Source organism: Sceloporus undulatus, chromosome 1 (genome assembly GCF_019175285.1).
Source record: "Sceloporus undulatus isolate JIND9_A2432 ecotype Alabama chromosome 1, SceUnd_v1.1, whole genome shotgun sequence".
NCBI lineage: Eukaryota > Metazoa > Chordata > Lepidosauria > Squamata > Phrynosomatidae > Sceloporus > Sceloporus undulatus.
Window position 1 is genome coordinate 307,264,712 of NC_056522.1, and position 20,115 is coordinate 307,284,826.

A 20,115-nucleotide genomic window follows, 5' to 3' on the forward strand; every position below is an offset into this window, starting at 1 on the left:
ATACCAGGAAAGATTCTAGAGCAGATCATTAAGCAGAGAGTCTGTGAACATCTAGAAAACAATTCCATAATCACAAAAAGTCAACATGGCTTTCAGAACAACAAGTCATGCCAGACAAATCCAATCTCTTTTTTTGGTAAAATTACCAGCTTGGTAGATGAAAGGAATGCTATAGATATAATATATCTTGATTTCAGTAAGGCCTTTGACAAGATTCCCCATGACATTCTTACAAACAAGCTAGTGAAATGTGGGCTGGACAAAGTAACTGTTACATGGATTTGTAATTGGTTGACCGGCTGAACCCCAAGGGTGCTCAACAATGGCTCCTTTTCATCCTGGAGAGAAGTGACCAGTGGGGTCCCACAGGGGTCTGTCCTGGGCCCAGTGTTATTCAACATCTTTATCAATGACCTGGATGAAAGAATTGGGGCATACTTATCAAATTTGCAGATGACACCAAATTAGGAGGAATAGCTAATACCCCAGAGGACAAGATCAAAATTCAAAATGACTTTAATAGATTGGAAAGCTGGGCCAAAGGTAACAAAATGAATTTCAACACAGAGAAATGTAAAGTACTACACTTAGGGTGGAAAAATGAAATGAACAGATATAGGATGCGTGACACCTGGCTGAACAAGACTATGTGTGAAAGGGATCTAGGAGTCCAAGTAGACATAAGTTGAACATGGGTCAACAGTGCGATGTGGCAGCTAACAAGGCAATTTTAGGCTCCATCAATAGAAGTACTGTATAGTGTCTAGATCAGTGATGGTGAACCTTTTACAGACCAAGTGCCCAAATTGCAACCCAGACCCCACTTATTTATTGTAAGGTGCCACGTCCCTCTGGCTTTATAGTAAGAAACTCTGGCAAACTCTGTGCTAGGGCGACAGCATGTGTGCCCTCAGAGAGGGCTCTGAGTGCCACCTCTGGCACGCATGCCATAGGTTTGCCATCACTGGTCTAAATCAAGGGAAGTAATAGTGCCACTCTATTCTGCTTTGGTCATGCCCCACCTGCAATATTGTGTCCAGTTCTGGGCACCACAATTTAAAAGGGATGTTGAGAAACTGGAGCGTGTCTAAAGGACGGTGACTAAAATGGTGAAGAGTCTGGAAACCATGCACTATGAGGAACGACTTGGGAAACTGGGGATGTTTAGCCTGGAAAAGAGAAGGTTAAGAGGTGATATGATAGCCCTCTTTAAATATTTGAAGGGATGTCATATTGAGGAGGAAGCTAGCTTGTTTTCTGCTGCTCCAGAGACTAGGACCCGGAGCCATGGATGCAAGCTCCAGGAAAAGAGATTCCACCGCAACATTAGGAGGAACGTCCTAACAGTAAGGACTGTTTGACAATGGAACAAACTCCCTCGGAGTGTAGTGGAGTCTCCTTCCTTAAAGGTCTTTAAACAGAGGCTAGATGGCCATCTGTCGGGGATGAATTGATTGAGAGTTCCTGCATGGCAAGGGGTTGGACTGGATGGCCCTTGCGGTCTCTTCCAACTCTATGATACTATGGCCCTGTCCAGGTGGGCTTCATAGCACGTACGGAGATGCTCTCTAACCCTAGCATGTACTCCGTACATCAAAATGGCGGCACCCTGTACAGATGGGCGCCGCCATTTTGACGTGATGGCTGCACCACGTCCAAACGGTGTGGCGCAGCCGTTACATGCTGGCACCACTACAGGGTGCTTGTGCGCCCTTTCAGCAGCGCCAAAAGGAGCTCTGAAACAGAGCTCCTTTCGCCGCACGTATCACTGGCGCGGCATTTACACAGCCGTGCCAGCAATATGTAAGAGAAAGGGGCTGAGCAGCCCCTTTCTCTCTCTCCCCACCGCTGTCGTGTTTTGCCACCTCCCCGAGGCCTGGAAAAGCGGCAGATCGGGGCCTCCGGGGCTGCCGCTGTGGCTGCTGAGGCCCTGATCCAAAGGGGCGGTCTGTATCTCGCCCATGATTCTAAGACTGGGAAAGGTTTCCAGAAAAGATAATCAAGAAATTATTATTTAGGGATTAGTTGTTCAGAAAAAAATGAATACTGTAACAAGAAGATATGAGACAAGTGCTTAAAATCTCTTCTGGTGAAGTTGAAGTCAGGATGGAATGAAAAAAGGTACCACTTCATACAGTGAATTATTATATTACAGAATTTGCTTCCAGAAGATATGGAAATGGCCACCAACTTAGTTTTAATGTGCCCTTAAAAGTTATCATGGTAATAATGATGACTATGTGTTATCTCAAGAGGTGGCATGTCTTTCAGTACGAGTCACTGGGGAACAATAATAAGAGAGAGGACTATTGTCCTCATACCTTGCATGTTTTCCATAGACCTCGCCTGGTCACCTGACAGTAACATGATGGACTAGATGCCCTTTGGCTTGATTCAGTTAGGCTTGTCTTAAGTTTTTTTGAGGGCACATTTTTGGAAACTGAAGCTGCCATAAAAGTTACCATCCATTGTGGTAGGTGTGAAAGGAAACTACTTTAAATGTTTGCTTCATACTTTCTATTATTACTCAAAACCATAATTCCACTCTGGTCCCCTTAAAGCAGTGCTATTCAGTGTAATGGTCCATGGGCCAGGGCCAGGCCACATACTGTAGACTTCTGGTCCCTGGCAGGTTTCAGGGGGGAAAAAGGAACAATTGTAGCCAATGGGCACAAATATCATGCCAGTCTCTGACATAACCACAGAGGGAAATTGCCAGTCCCCCACATCAAATAACCTGAGAAGCACAGCCCTAAAGAATCATCTTGGTCCTAACCTATTATGCAATCTATTTCATTCCTGGCAGGTAAAAATAATGTAGGTGAACCATTTACATACTGGATAAGACTGAGAGGTTTGTCTTCATAGAAGTAATTTAAATGTAGGCATAAGGGAAGGGAAACCACTCCTCTTTTATCCATTAACTCTTTGGAAGTAGCACCATAGTATTCCAAGTTATATGACTGTTGCTCCATTGATTCCCCCCTCCCCACATCCATTTAGAGGCATGCTTTTGTCTCATTATTTCATCATTTTTGCAGAATAAGAATTTATACATCCTACAAGAGTGTCTGCCTTATGCAAGCCTTGATTCAGCTATGCTCTCTTGCTGGTTATAGATAGTGATTGAGTAAACCAGTTTAGTAGACAATCCAACACAAGATTCAGTGGAAACTAGGGAAAATAGACTTGTTGCCTGAATTGTAGATTAATCTTCTTCCTCTTTCTCTTAGGTTTCCCCACTGAGAATCTTGCTCCAGCTGTTTGGCAAGGAGGGGAGACTGAAGCATTAACTCGCCTGGATAAGCATCTGGAAAGAAAGGTAACCCTGTATAATTTGTGTAGCAAAACATCCCTTTGGGGAAGAGAAATCCTTGCAGTGTCACATTCCTTAAACTCTGCAGCCTACTGAACTGCTCTAAATTTATTGGATATAAATGTTTATTAGTGACATTAAAATATCCCTTAGCTTCTGAGAGATATCACAGTCCAGTGCTAGTCTTTGTTGTCATCTTTCATACTATTATCTTGTTCAACAATGTTTTTTCATACTTCTGTGCAGCTTATGCCTGTCTGGTACCTGCCAGGTACTGTGAACTAGAACCTCCTAATGCCTGTTTGTGGCCATGCTGGCTATGGCATATGGGAATTTGGGCTCAGAACTCATAATTGAGTTCTGTATGGACAAACAGCTTTTGTTTTCCAGTATTATTATTTCTGCTGTATTTTATACATTTAAATATTCTGCTGTGCTGAAATTTTAAATAATTTTAAAATATTGATTAAAGATAATAAATATTAATTTTGATTAATGTTTGTATTGATAAACTGGAGAAGGAAAAAGTTGTGCACCTGACATTAATGAATACTGATATATACTACATTAATATACATTACATGTATATGTATACTGATAACTACTACAAACTATATACTGAGGGCCAACATTGTATAATGGTCTGAGACAAGGGTTAGAATCCCCACTATGTCATGGAAACCTATTTAGTAACATCAGGCAAGTCACCCTCTCTCAGCCTTAGAGGAAGGCAGTGGCAGACCTCCCCTAAATGAATCTTCCAAAGAAAACCCAGAATAGGTTTGCCATAAGTTGAAGGAACATAACAACAGTATATACTAACCAACTGTAAAGGTAATGAAATGTACTGGATGGAGGGTACATTCTAACTTTCATGTAGTTCACTTTCTGGCATTCTGTTAGACAAGAATCAAAACTGTAATCAATGTCCTGAAATATCTGACCTGTGTACCTTGACTTCTTTGATAACAGTTAATTGTGTTGCAAAAGCCCCTTCTTTAATGGACACTGTTTGTTAATTCAGTTTAATGAATAGGTGACAGATGATGAAGCATGGGGTCTGAATTTCAAAAGTATGGAAGCAGGCCTAATATATGTGGGATTATCAAATGTGGCACGAGGTTTGGATGGCTGAGATACCACCCTGTGATTCCCATCCCTGAGTATTTTAAGATATCCCCAAATGGTGGATTTGGTTGGAGACGTGGTTAGGGACAGAACTCAAAGTGAGAATTTTAGTACAAGCTGAGGGGTTCAAGATCCTGAGAGGCTAGGTTATACTGCAGAGAAAGGCAGTTAAAAGGTTTAAAAAGCCCCCAAGAGAGGACTAAGAGTGGCCTGGGGGAAATGAAGTGTTAGTCTCTGAGGAGAATAGTAGACAGTGAAAGATGAAGCACAAAGAGTTAACGAAGGTGTAAGAAACAAAACTATAATAAAGATTTAGAATGGTTTTGAATTATTGTAACAAATAAGTACAAGGACAAGAAACCACAAACCAAAAACAGTGTAACAAAGTATACCAATAACCTATGAAATGTAAACAACATCCCATACAAGTGATACTGTATTTAAATTAACCTGCAAATAAACTTACATTGTTGTTTCAATAAATGACTGTTTGGGGTGCTTTCAAAGATACAGTTACATGCTACCAACAATGACGAAAATATTTTGGTATTAAGTCCTCTTGAGCAGTTTGGGGGAAAAGTAGGTCTTTGTCACAGATTGGTGGCAGCTGTGGCACAAGGTGAAAAAGGAATAAAAGGCTTTCAAAAAAGAAAATAAAGAGTTTTTGGGCAGTGCCACATTGTCAAGTAACACTAGTTTATGGAAGTTCACACTATCTGATTTTTCATATGCAATTCTGTATTCTCCCCTCCCCTCTATACTTTCAAGGCTTGGGTTGCAAACTATGAACGGCCACGAATGAATGCCAATTCATTGCTGGCCAGTCCAACAGGGCTTAGTCCGTACCTTCGGTTTGGTTGCTTATCCTGCCGCTTATTCTACTATCGGCTCTGGGAGCTCTACAAAAAGGTAAGAATTGGAACAAAGCTTCCATCTACAGCTTAATTACCCTCACATCTCTAACAGATCATCTTGTGGTAGCAGTTTACAGTGTCTTGGTGTATTCCTTACATTGTAATTGTCCTGCAGGATGGATATTTCCTGGGGATTTGTATGTATGTATTTACTGTACATTTGTGTGCTTTCTTTCAATTACATTCCGAGGGCAATTTACAAAAAGAATGAAACAATATGTGAATACCAAAAATAGAAAACTAAACATTCCAAAATTTTAAAAGAATAAAACAGTCAGTATGGTTAAAAGTACATCTGAAAAGTTCAGGAAAACAAAACAAAAAAAATGTTGTTTCTCTGGTGCCAAGAAGGTAACCAATTAAGTGCCAGGCAGACTGCTCTGGGGAGAGGATTTCCCAATGGATGCCATCCTGAAAAGGCCCTTTCTCTAGTAGCCACTTGGCTCATTTCAAATTATAAGAACAGTCATAGCAGGCCTCTGTCGGAGACCTGTAAAAGGTTTTAAGGATCAATATCAGCACATCAAATTGAGCCCAAAGGCATACTTGAATCAGATGCCATTGGCATAGTGCACACGTAATGAATTGGTTCCAACATTGTGATAATCTGAAATTTTTTAGAAGTCTGTAGAATTCCAGATTATCCAGATTGTCTCTATTCTGCTTTGGTCAGACCAAACCTGGAATATTGTGTCCTGTTCTGGGCACTTGTCAATATCAGAAGGATATTGACAAGCTGAGACATGTCCAGAAGAGGTTGACCAAAATGGTAAAAGGTCTGGAAGCCATGCCCTGTGAGGAGCAACTTAGGGAGCTGGTAATGTTTAGCCTGGGGAAGGGAAGGTTAAGAAGGGGCAAGCTTGTTTTTGCTGCTCCAGAGACAGAGCAATGGATTCAAACTCCACGAAAAGAGTTTCCACCTAAACATTAATAATAACTGTCTGATGATAAGTTGTTCAGCAGCTGTTCAGCAGTGGAATATGCTGCCTCAGAGTGGGATGGACTCTCCTTCTTTCGAGGTTTCTAAGCAAAAGCTAAATGGTCATCTGTTGGAAATACTTTGATTGTGTATTCCTGCATGGCAGGAGAATTGGACTTGATGACCCTTGCACTATCTTCCAACTCCATGATTCTGGTTTATCAGAACTGAGTATTGTATTAGTGCATGGAATTGTACTAGTGCATCACTGCCACTGTTTATAGAAGTGACTAAACAAATCAAAGACCTTTCCATCTGTGATTTGTTGTGACTTAATAAGATAATTATTCTAATTTGACTCTCCCCAGAGACACAAGTTATGGCATGCTCTTGGCCTTTGATTCTGGCTTGTCAAGGGAAAAACATTCCAAAATGCAAGATTTGTAGATTACAAGAAACATGCTATGAATGGAATATGTTTTGTTTAGCAGTAGGAATGAATATGCAGTCAGCATAATATAACTCTGAATTCTTGTGCATTCTGAACACAATTGGGGGACCATAGTTGCAGAAGGTGATCCTATTTATTACCTCTTTATGGGTCTGGAAATATTGAACAAGGACTTATACACTAATTGAACCAGTTTCCCTTCTGACTCCATCTGCTCATTCCTTTTTATGGTCCAGTCATTAAACGGATGGTCCCCAAAACCTGTTGCTGGCTCCAAGAGGAGAAAGAGTGGGGGGAGTAACAGCTTTTTTTTTTTTTTTTAATAATCCTCCTTCTTAGTTCCAAAGGACAGTGGGAAAACATATCTCCCATTGCACCTAAGTTCAGCAATAGTTATAAATAAACACGGGGAAACTAACTTTTAATTCTGAAAATAAGGACATGATTTTTAGCACAAAGATTATTTTATACAGACCTGAAAATCATCATGTGGAAAGACAATACACATCCTGGATATTCTGAAAGCACATTGTGGTTGTGTCAACAATGGGACAGTGATATGTACAGACTGGTAGGAGTGATCATATTTAATTGGCCTTCTACTACCCAGAAAGAGAGAGTATCTAATCCATAATGAATATCAGATTACCTTTGTGAAATTTTTCCAACTTTATGATAGCTTTTACAAAAGGGCCATTTTATATATTTTATACAGATTCCAGATTTTATACAGATAAGTTAAATGTGTTTGGAGCCATTAAGTGTTTGTCCTACCACTCAGAGTGCAGCCCGTTTTACCTGAGTTGCTTTCTGTGGACTGCATATACAATGAAAACTTAAAGCAAATATTCTAACTCCAGATGATTGTTTTTGGTAAAAGGCTACTTGAGAATAACTGTACTGTTCTGAACAATACCTGCTGTCTTGATCTCTGAATAAATGTCTCCTGCAGAGATTATCAAGTTCATTTAAAAGTTTTGTAAAGAGGCAGTTGTGATTGTAGCCTCTGTTCAGGTTGCAGAATTCATCTACTTATATGCAAAAGAGTTTCCACACAGTCTTACTTATTCTTATGCAACTTGTGATTTTTTTCATCATCTCTAGGTGAAGCGGAATAGCACTCCACCACTCTCCCTCTATGGCCAGTTGCTCTGGAGAGAATTTTTTTATACGGCTGCCACAAACAATCCCAAATTTGATCGCATGGAAGGGAACCCAATCTGCATTCAGATCCCATGGGACAGGAATCCTGAAGCTTTGGCAAAGTGGGCAGAGGGAAAAACAGGCTTCCCTTGGATTGATGCTATCATGACACAACTGAGACAGGAAGGCTGGATTCATCACCTGGCACGGCATGCTGTGGCCTGCTTTCTGACCAGAGGTGACCTGTGGATCAGCTGGGAGTCTGGCGTGAGGGTGAGTCATGGCAGGTGGAGGCAGAAAGTGTATGTTGAGAACAGGGAGACTTAGGAGTGAACATGGCAGCAAGTGAGCAACTTCAGATATATAGGGTGAGGGACTACTATTTCTAACTGTAGTTGTTATTCTATAAACCTGTATGTTATTGGATCGTATAGCATATCTATATCATTCTTTAGTCTACGCAGACTTGGAAATGTTATTGAGAAAAGCCAAGGAAGAAAACACAAAAGGAAGATAAAAAAAATAACCACAGATCATTTACATAACTTTAAAGTAGACAGTGAAGACATTGAAATTGTTAGATTTTCTGTACCTTGGCTCAGTCATAAATCAAAATGGTGAAATCAGAAGCAGACCAGGAGAAACCAGAAGAAGACTAGGAGTTGGCAGGGCAGTTACGATAGACAAAATTTTCAAGTGCAAATATGTATCATTGCATTCCAAAGACAGGATTGTCCACACCTTTGTATGTTCAGTTTCTACCTATGGTTGTGAAAGCTAGACAGTGAAGATAGCTGAAAGAAAGATAATTAATTCATTTGAAATATGGTACTGGAGGAGAGTTCTACAGATGCAGTGGACTGCCAAAAAGATAAATTAATAGGTCCTAGAAATATACAAGCTTGAATTCTCCTTAGAAGCCAAAATGACTAAACTGAGTCTATTGTTCCTTGTATATATCTGGAGAATACATGTCTCACTAGAGAAGACAGCAATGCCTGGTAACGTAGAAGGCAATAGGAAAAGAGGAAGACCACATTCTAGATGAACAGACTCAATCAAGGAAACCATGACCCTCAGTCTGCAGGACTTGAGCAGGGCTATTAATGACAGGGTGACTTGGAGGTCTCTCATTCACAGGGTTGCCATAAGTCAAAATCAACATGAGGGCAATTAGTAAGAAATCATTCTCCAAGTCCTGAGTCACTGATTCTTTACCCATAAGATTTGCTGTTTTAAACATGTTTACTCTGCTCTTCAAGTGAAAAGACTGCCATCTTTTGGTTTAGAATTTTGAATGAGACCTCAGTTTTGTAAATCTGTATTTTAGTTTGTGTTTTTAAAGTAGAATGGTGATGTAATTGTGTTTTACCTTTTGTAAACAATAAAAAAAAAATTCTTAAAAAAAGACTACCATCTAAAATTATATTCCTGACCTATTCATCAAAATATGCATGAACAGTTTAGTATTATCTTTGACATCTTCCACTAAGATCTATCTTGAAGGACTTTTCTCATTGTGTGCCCTTTCTTTTATTTGTTATAGGTATTTGATGAGCTGCTACTGGATGCAGATTTCAGTGTGAATTCAGGCAGCTGGATGTGGCTTTCATGCAGTGCTTTCTTCCAACAATTCTTCCACTGCTATTGCCCTGTTGGCTTTGGCCGGCGCACAGATCCCAGTGGTGACTACGTCCGGTGAGCATATTGGTTAATTCTGTCACTGAATCTTATCAGTTCTCTCAACTGAAGCTTTTCAGTTCCATCAGGAAGGGAAGTGGTGGAAATAGAGTTGTTCCATCTTCACTATTTACAAGAGACTAGTTGCCTTTGGCTCCTCCTTTACTGGAAAAGATTTTGGTCCAGCTGCTTGTTATAAGAGCTAGGTTTTGACCCTAATAATTAATGCCTGAGGATTTTTTCCCCATTCGTACCACCTCACTGTTTTTTCCCTTTGTGTTGTGGTTTTTAAATTATAAATCTGTGGGCAGGTGTTGTCCTGTATAAGCTGTTCTGTCTGAAGAACAGGTTAAAATATTTTAATAAGAATTCAGGTCTATTTCTATATGTAATAGAAACAGGATAAATACTTTATTTTCAGTGTTAAATAAGGGTTTCTCAATTTGCACTGCAGACGATATCTACCCAAGCTGAAAGGGTTTCCCTCACGCTATATCTATGAGCCCTGGAATGCTCCTGAATCAGTGCAGAAGGCAGCAAAATGTGTCATTGGGGTAGACTATCCTAAACCCATGGTGAACCATGCAGAGACCAGCCGACTGAATATTGAGCGCATGAAGCAGATCTACCAGCAACTATCGCATTACAGAGGCCTTTGTAAGTACTTGCACCTACATAATACTTTTGATTTGTGCTATAGACGATAACATATTCTTATGCCATTCAGTTTGTATAAGATAGAAATAGTTACTTACCCACAGGAAGCATCAGTGCTTCTTGCAGGCCCATGTACTGCTTGGTGTAGTGGTTGTAAGGGCAAAGGAAAGTGGAAGTAAAACTGTAACTGAACAGCACTTACGGTCTGCTAGGGATTTCTCATGTGTAGCATACATTGATTGTGGTAGTTAGGATATGGTCAGAACCGTAATCATTTATTGCTATGGATCATCTCACTTTGGAAGGCATCCTGTTATTCAGTTATGATGTTGTAAGTTAAACTTATAACCTTGTAACTGGTTTTATTCACATTTATGATTATGGTACTATTGCTACAATTGCAAAAGCCCCCAAATCCCATCTTAAAATCCAGCCAGCTGCATCAGTGAACAGGGGTACTGAAGTATGATGTGTTGAGGCTCTCCTGCCAGTAGGCTACAACATGTTGACAAGTTCCAACAGGACCCCACAGGGCTACCTGCTTCTGCTGCTCATATTACACCTCACTGTCAGGAGAGGGCTGGGTGCATCATCCTTCAATTTCTTGCTTTCCAGAACCCACAGAATTCTCTCCCTTGGTGCTGCTGGCTGGATTTTAAATTGGGTTTAGGGGATCAGGTTGAGAGAAGGAGTTGTAACCATGGCATTATGGCTGTGAATCTGATGCAGTGTCTTAGTCTGTAGATTTATCAGGAAAGTAAACGTATAGAAGAGTGATAAATAAACCTTGTAAAAATAACTTTAAAATCCAGAAAAAATACCAAATAAAAATCCTTCCAGGATAAACAAAAGATCATTCCTGGTTTTTTTTATTTATCAGTGTTACAATGTATACCTATAATAGGTAGACAATATTCTAGGCATTTTTAAAGATATTACAGCAAGTTGTGTCACTTGGTGCACAGCAGACGTATCTTTCTGACAATATAAATCCAGATTATAGCGCGTGGCAAGTATAATGGGCAAATAATTTCTCTCTGAAACTGCTAGCGTTTGTATAAAACATAAATGGCCAGTTATATGGTCAGAATTACATGCCAGGTACCAAAGAAGATGGTCATGTTCTTCACTGGATCAGTGTTCAACCAGTTTAACATGTTTCTCACACTATTGTTTTCTGCCATTACTTCCCAATATTATAATTTTTACAGCTGCCCTCTGGCTGTAAGTATATGCTTGCATAGCTGAACCTTAATGGAAAGCTGAATTGAACTATTGTTGTTTGGATGTCTGACAGCTTTTTAAAAAATGTTGAATGATTATACTGAAATGATAGCTTTTGATATATGAAATTAATATGTGTTACTGGGTTAAGATTACTGCTTCAAATAGCATTATACTAGTGAAGCATGTTCAGCAAGTTTGTTTTTTGTCTGTCGGATTCATGAGCCCTAGCTAGAATTGCACCAAGTGATAAATCTATGTTATTAAAAGCTATAACAAGTGGGTTTCAGGATGCAATGAAAAGCAATTTGTTGTTGTTGACATGCCTTCAAGTCAGGTCCAACTTATAGCAATCCTATCATAGAATTTTCTATACGTCTTCAGTCTGAGGAAGTGTGACATGTCCAAAGTCACCCAGTGGATTTCTATGTCTGAGCTGAGAGTTGAACCCTGGTCTCCATGAGTCCTAGTCCTAGTCCAGTACCCAAACCACTACACTACACTAACTCACAATGAAAAGACATACTAGTTCCTAAATGCAAACACTTACCTTGGTGTTTTTTTCCCCTTTAGGCTTATTGGCTTCTGTCCCTTCCTGCATGGAAGACCTCAGCAACCCAGTCACAGACCCTTCCTTGAGCCAGGGAAGCTGCACCAATACAAGTAAGCTGGTGTTTTCTTTAAATTATGTGATCCTTTCAATGGTGTTTTGAGAGCCAAACAAGTAAGTTTAGTTTCTGCAAGATATGGAGATGGTAGAATCTAGTTTTAACTCTTTTCTGATAGTGTTGCTTCAGACTTCAGTGGTGCCTCATTCTCCAGAGGTTCTGTCATCTCATGTGGGGCAGCAAATAGTTTCTGTGCTCTGCTGTACACACTACTGCTCCACATGGCATAAGAATATATTTAAAGAGAGAAGCTGGAATTAACTGATACATATTTGAAATGGTTGCCAAGATTTAAAAGAGAAAAGATCAGTATTGCCGTTTAATGCTAAAATCTGAAGTAAAACCATAAGGGAAATGCGTATAATTCCTCATTTTTAATGCATTTTCCTATTCAATTGGTATCTGCATCTTTCTGTATTGCAAAATCTTTATACTTTTGCTGCTCATTGAAGCTACTGCCAGTCCCACAAAGCTTCCTGAAACCACAACCAACCTGCCACAGTTTTCTTTTAAAAATGGCAGTATTTTACAGTGGGTTTCACTCAGAAGATTGACAGACAGCTCTCCCAGTGCACCAAAAAATAAATAAATGTGGAAACACACACACACAAGCCCCCAACCACCTCTTTTTTTCTCAGAGTGCCTCTCAAAATGGTGACAAAAAGTCCATTTGCTACTTTAAGAGGCACTCCGAATTAAAATGGAGGTATTTTGGCATACTGGGGGATTCATCCTGCATTAAATTTGGGTGGGGAGAATTGGCCCCTTGTTACTATGGAGTTGCCCACCTCTGCTCTAGAGGAACTTTAAAGTTATAGTATTTTTAAAACCTTTTTGTAGCATTGAGGCAGACTCATTGTGGCCAGACGTCTCCAAAACGGAAGCACGATGTTATAGAGGAACATAATGAAGAGTTGTACAAACGAGCAAAGGTGATGGCTCCACAAATTCCAGTGAATCCACGGCAATAAATTGTTCATGTAAGTATTTAGCATAGGCTTGGAATTAAAATCCACATGATTAACCAATTAAGTTACTTAGATTTCTCTTCCAAGAATACCATTTCTTCATCGTTACAGCTGAAGGATGAAAACAGGAATCCTGTGCTTGGAGTCCTGGGACAGTTCTCATGATTCCAACAACCCAGCATGCCCAACACTTATCATCCACTCTGGACTACCCTTGAAATCTTTCATTCTGGCCTGCTCCATGTAGTAACACTAACCTCCATTTTGATGGAGCATGTACTATTCTTTTGGAGCATTCTGAGAAATTAAAATGGTGACTAGGCCTAGCTGACCTGCCTAAATATTCTAAAGGCACCAGATCCCCTCTGATCTTGGAAGCTAGACAGGGTCAGCTCTGGTTTGTATTTGGCTGGGAGACCACCTGTGAAGACTACATAATATAGGCTATATTTCAGAGGAAGGAACTGGCAAAACCACCTCTGAGAATACCTTGCCAGTAAAACCCTGTGAAATTCATATAGTCTCCCTAAGCTGGCAAGCGACTTGAAGACACATACAAACAAAAATGCCCTAGCTGAAGCACCCCTGCCAATTCAGTTTTCTAAGACCCAATATTGCAGGTGGGGGGAGGTTTGAGTTCTACCTCTGCTGCCACCAAATATGAAGATTTCCACTGATCTCATCCACGACCACCAAATGTGAGGGTTTTCTCTGCTGCCAATGTAAAGACCACCTTCTGTTCCACCACCATGGCCACCAGCTCTGGGGACCTTCTAAGTGCCATCTTGGTTCCCATGTCATACATTATTCATCTTTTATCCCCACTGGACAACATTACTCCTTCTTAACTGCTGCCTCCTCAGACACCATGTCTGAACACAGGTTTTCTAATACAGTACATAGCATTCCTGGATGCCAAAAGTGTATGATACAAAAATAATACATTATTACCAGATTTGAATATAACATGAATTAATTATTAATACATTTAAAACACATCTCTCACTCTTACCTCCAAGTGAAATCCGACCCTTTCTAGCTGTCCTAAGCACTCAGACTCTTAAAACCCTCTATTTTAAAGCTCCACAGTAACCCTGTGAAGTAGGCTGATAGAGAATCAGTGACATGAATAAAGCCATTTTTGAAGCTTATGACTTAGTGGACATTTGAATCCAGGTCTCCTTGATCCAAGTCAAACACTCTGTCCACCTAATTCTTTGACTTTCCTTCATACTTAGAAGTCATTTATAATAATAATAAATAATAATAATAATAAAAATTTTATTTTTATACCGCCCTTCCCGTGATCAGGGCGGTGTACAACATAAAACCAGTACAATACAATAAAAACAGTAAAAATAACCACAATAAACTTTAAAAAATTACATTAAAACCAATATCTGGCCAGCCGACCACTGCTGCCAGAGGAGGAAGCTAATCAGGACCAGCGTCATTCTGTTATTCCCTGTATTCCTTTTCAATGTTCTTTTTGTGTTTTTATTAGTAATTGTTTTCCTCCTTTCCCATTTAGAACTAGAGTTCTTCAGCTTGGATTGTCTTTGTCTCCATCTTAACCGTATTGCTTTTTCTCTTTAACATTCATGATCCCTTTTGTTCATTGACTTGCAATTCTACACCTCTGCTACTGATCTGTTTTCATTATGTCTTGTTCTTCTGACTTGATAACCTGTCAGTTACCTTATCTAAAGCTGATGTTGTCTGTCAACCTCTTTTATCTGTACCTTTTTCACCTTTTCTTTTAGTTTCTAGGTACAGAATTGGATTTCTTCAGATTGTATACTCCTTCCTTTTCCTTTGGGCTGATACACTTTGTTGCCAACTTGTTAAAATGGCCGTTTTGGGAGACTTCTTGCAAATACATTTGGGTTTTTCCCTGTTTGACTGCTGTAATTGTCATTCCTGTTTGCCTCTTTCTCTTTATTCTGTCTCTTTTGATGTTCATTTGGATTTTTTTTTCTGAGTCTTGTTTTGTCCACATGTTTTGTTTCATCACACTATATTTGTTGGCATAATTCTTTATGACTTGATTCAGTTTGTTACTCTTAGTTTTCAAAATGTGCACAATGGGGCTTATTCCAGTGTCTCCTCCCTCTATTTCTTTCCTTTCTTTCTCCTAATATCCACTCTGTTAGTACATTCCTTTTGGCTAAATAGATTTTGAAACTCACCAACTGTTACTGCCTTCTTCCTTGCAAAGTTCTGTATGACATCTTAAAGCACCCTTCTTCTACTCTCTTAATTTCTAGCCTGTGCTTCTCCTTGCTTCTTAACTGCCTTGCTTTATTCTGATAGCAAGTTGGCAGCCGAGTTAGTTCTTTTAAAGCTAGTGCTTCAGACACTTCACAAATACAGACTGTTGTTAGCATTACAGTATTTCATTGATCATCAGCTGGTGGGTTGGTAGATACAAGTGAGGCATGCTTGAGCTAAGGTCAACGATATTGATACATGCTGCTTGTGAGAGTTAAAAGTGGATCTGACAATTATTCCAGTCTTTCTGAATAAGGACTAGGAAGCACCATTTCACTGGAAGTCAGGGCCAAAACAGATGGCCTTGAAGCCATCCCTTCAGGGCCATGTGGCATTTTCCCAGCCGAAATAGGTGCTCTTTTTGCCGCCACCATGGCTCTTCTGCGTGCCTGTGGCATGCAGTGTCTGGTTGCTGTGCCACAGGAACGCTGCCCGCTATCTGGTCAGGCGGGCAATGTGATGCCGGATTGGGGGCAGCATTGGGGTGTGTGTCATCTAAATGCCATGCCCCCACACCGCCCCCAAGCCGGCATATTGTGCCTGTCTGTTTTGCCCTTCAGTTTGTGCTTCTGGAGTAAATCGCCCCACTTTCTGTAAGGGTGAAAACATTAATGTCTGCATTCTTTCATTTCTTTACAGATTGAAATGGGAAATTAACAAGGCAAGAAATATATTTTGGAATGGCTGCTACAGTGGTTGAGAAGAATTTCTGCCAGAAGGATTAGAACATTGACTAACTACATTATATCTCTTAAGTGTGTGGATGTTTAACACAGCTGCAATACCACAACTCTTAAACTCCTGTGCAGGATGCAGTGAGCAAGGTTTATTAATAAGGAGAAAGTGTTGGAAAAGAAATCTCTGGCTCTCCTGAGAGACAGTTGGAATCAGCTCACAAAAGACTTGGGATAATACTTTGAATTCCAGTTACCTCAGATGTGCTCCGTTTACCATGCAAAATACTTCATGGTGCTTTCTCACCATAGCTCCAGGAGCTGCAACTATTAAACACTCCAGAACACAGTCTCTTGACATTTGAGCAAAATGCAAGAGCATAATGCATCGGATGGTTATCAATAAAAATGTGTGGTTAGCCTAAGCGTAGCATGTGTTGATGTATATAAAGGGACAATATAGTAACAGCAATGACCAATTTGATGTATAGCACTAACAGTGGCATTTGGATGGTGGGAATGTCAGTAACAGTGTGTTAGACCTAAAAGACCAGTACAGCTCTTCCACTGCATAGAATTCTTGTTGCATAGATTATTAAATTTTCAGATGATGTGAAAAGACACTTTCTGGACATCATTTTCCTATAGGAAGGGCTATGTGTTGCAGTTCCACAGGAAAACAGAATGTAGTCCTGGTCACAGAATGTCGCTTCCTTTTAAAACAAAAAACCATCTTACATCCCCCCCCCCCCAAAAAAAAGCAAATTGGGGGAAATAGAGACAAGTACATGCTTAATAGGTGAGCCAAATGAGAACTGAATTTTGTATAATCAAAATTCAGTGCCCTAAATAGCTTCTTGTCTCTACCCTTGACTTGTGGAAATTGAATAAGATATGCAATGTGAGTGATCACACACGTTTTACTTGCATACTTTATATAGTTCACAAAACTGCATTTCTTGCACACACACAAAAAAACCCTCTGGATTTTTGGAGTGGATTTTTAAAAAATGCACAGACCATAACACACTCCTGCCTATGTCTTCATATAAAATTTAGGAGCTGTACTTCGTTTTGGAAGACTTTTCCAATTTGGACTTTATCCTTTTTATTGTAAGACATTTTTTGACATAGATTGAACAAGTTTCCTGTGGTGACCTTTTGTAGAGTTAATGCATTGCTGGGACTAAGTGAAACTAAAAGACCTCTCCTTTGCAGATTATTCACTCAGCTCCCTTCTGGTGTGGTTAGTCCCTCTTCCCAGCTGTAGATTGCTGTGCATTTGTGTTGTTCTTTCTTTGTTTTTGTTTTTTTTTTTAATTACTTCCTAGGTCTTGTATCATGCACTGCATGCCTTGCAATTACCTGATTTGAATTCTAACTAGACAGCATCATAGTTCCTTCAGGTTATTGATCACTTTCCCTTTACAGTATTTGTTTTCATTGTAACCTTGCAGGGTTACTAGACCCCCCCCCCTTCCAGAACAGTGGGAAATAACATGCTTGTGGCCTTGAGATTTGTTTCATGTAGCTGACACCATGCAGTGAAATGAGCTGTCCTGTATAAGGGACTTCGATCCTTTTAGCAGTTAGATTCCAAGTAATGTATCACAGATGAAGTAATGCTAGCAGCCAGCATAGCTATGAAATACCTTAATAGCCTGCTTCCTTATGTTACTGGGTCTATTAAAACTGGAGACTAGACATTGGACCAGCTAAACATTCAAAAGGTGAAGGTGAAGAACAAACCTGGTGATACCTGAAGCCTTGAAGAGCTGTGGAAACAGCAACATTCTACTGAAGAGGCATGTGGAAAAGTTCATCCAGGACACTTCTCCACTGAAATTCTTGGATACATTTCTCAATTAGGAGAGACCTACTCTTCAGGCCTCTTTTTGGTGTCCTTATTTCTGGTTTCTCCCTAGGGGCAAGCCAAGTATAACCTATGTGATTTGATGTCCTGTGTCCTTCTAAACTACTCAAGATGAAATGGCCCTGTTCCCTACCACAGAGTAGGAGAGAAATGCATTTTCTGCACTACAGATTCAGACTGTGACTTCTCTTCTTTGAAATGTTTTCCTGCTTTTACAGTTGTGTTGTAACTATTAACTTGTTTTTATAAACGTCTTTAATCCTCTGTCTATTGTCTTGTTAATTTTTATTGATAATGAATCTAGTAAGTTCGGTATCATTGTTTTGTATTCAGTAGTAGAAAAGACTGTGGTTAATCAGAAAATAGGTTTGGGAATTGAATACACAGCTCTAGCATAATGTACAGCTGTCTTTCAACTTAAAAAAAAAATACTGGCCACATGGAGCACCCCATGATGTGCTGGTTATATTCCATTCAAAATTGCAGGCTTTGGTTCTAAACAATGGAAAACAAATCAAGTTAAAAAACAAACAAAATGGAGGGGGGGGGGGGAGAGTCTGACCAAAACCATAGAATGTTAAAGGGCTCCAGCAGTATGCCTGGAACAAAACTCACCAGTGGAAAACCTCACTAGAACAGTTATACTGTTTATGCAAGACCATTATTATTATTATTATTATTATTATTATTATTATTATTATTTGTTTGATTCTTTACAGAGTATGAATGCCACATCCCTTCCTTGAAAGCTTATTATCTGTAATATAATGCAGTTGTTTCAGTTACAATTTCTTAGGCTTTGTTGTACTACTCAAGAAATGTACAGTATAGGCATTCCAAGAATCTTCTTCCATTTACAATGAGCCATTCTTGTTGCACAGATTAAATTATTTTATCATCAAGTTTTCAATGTAAAAAGCATAAACAAGTGATTTACCACCAACTTCTTTTGCACAGTAATAGCATCTTTAAAGTTACCTATGGTGCCACTGCCATTGTCTGTGAGAGATCCTCCACCAGTCACACACACACACACACACCGCTGCTGCTGCTGCTGCCGCCTAGTAGCTGTTTGGCACATTTAGTCTAGTTCTTCAGCAAAAGTATGGCTAACATGGAAGACACTGCAGGCAGCAGTACTCCATCAGTATAGCTTTTTGCCTCACCACAGCATGCAATCCCACCGCCATGGAAAGGTATTGCAAGCAAGAAGTTGAAAATGTTTTAAAAGACATTCCAGAATTAAGCAGTTTGTGTCACCTGGAATATTGTGTCCAGTTCTGGGCGCCACAATTCAAAAAGGACATTGAGAAACTGGAGCGTGTCCAAAGGAGGGCAACTAAAATGGTGAAAGGTCTGGAAACCTTGCCCTATGAGGAACGACTCAGGGAGCTGGGGATGTTTAGCCTGGAGAAGAGAAGGTTAAGAGGTGATATGATAGCTCTATTTAAATACTTGAAGGGATGTCATATTGAGGAGGGAGCAAGCTTGTTTTCTGCTGCTCCAGAGACTAGACTAAAACATTTTATTCTATAAGTAACTGAACTCTCTATACCCTTGTCTATTTATATTTTTTCCATATGATTCATAGGTTTAACTCTACACTGTTGAATAGAGTTTTTTCATCCTCCTATTGAGATTTAAATATTTAAATCATGTCACAAGCATTCACTTTGTGGTATGCATCCCACTTTCTTGCTGACCAAAGGTTGTATAATGACTACTGTTAATACTAGTTCTCAAAGGAAATTCTGGGAGCTATTCAAATGTATCTCAGCAATAGGATTTTGCCATTTACCTTGAGGAGGCTGTGGACTAGCATTTACAATGAATGATGTCTATATGAAAGTCATTATTCAAGCTGTAAATAATAATCAAAGTTCCTAATCAGATATGGGGCCAAAATATTTATCAGTCACTTGGTCAAAGTTAGAAAAATGAAGGAAAAAGCACCACATAATTACAGTTATTACTACCAATGTCAACTAATCTTTTACCACAAAATAAGTTAGATCAGCAGTGTTGATCTACACCGAATGAACATTTAATCCTGTGTTCCAGTGTCTCTAATATAGAATATCTGTCAGAGCCATAGCTGCAAGGTACAGATTTGGGATGGTGATTAATATTTTTTTTTTTGTATATTTCTTTCAGAATGGGTTTTGCTTTATCTGTAAGCAAGTAATTTAAGAGCATGTATTCATAAACCACGTGCTGCACAAGAAGACC

General features: G+C 39.6%; 1 protein-coding gene across 2 annotated transcripts in view; it reads left to right on the forward strand.

The window, feature by feature from the left end:
• The window catches only part of CRY2 (cryptochrome circadian regulator 2), a 41,120-nt gene extending 22,970 nt beyond the window's left edge, over positions 1 to 18,150 (forward strand). Inside the window, exons 5-12 of one of the 2 annotated variants that reach the window (XM_042443723.1) lie at positions 3,234 to 3,322; positions 5,213 to 5,353; positions 7,833 to 8,144; positions 9,418 to 9,569; positions 10,006 to 10,208; positions 12,006 to 12,095; positions 12,941 to 13,080; positions 15,979 to 18,150. In XM_042443723.1, coding sequence (XP_042299657.1) covers positions 3,234 to 3,322; positions 5,213 to 5,353; positions 7,833 to 8,144; positions 9,418 to 9,569; positions 10,006 to 10,208; positions 12,006 to 12,095; positions 12,941 to 13,071 — 1,118 coding nt within the window. In that variant the 3' untranslated portion in view covers positions 13,072 to 13,080; positions 15,979 to 18,150. The remainder of the gene's footprint in view (positions 1 to 3,233; positions 3,323 to 5,212; positions 5,354 to 7,832; positions 8,145 to 9,417; positions 9,570 to 10,005; positions 10,209 to 12,005; positions 12,096 to 12,940; positions 13,081 to 15,978) is intronic. The other variant, XM_042443731.1, reaches the window with a different exon arrangement.
• Positions 18,151 to 20,115: the final 1,965 nt, after the last annotated feature.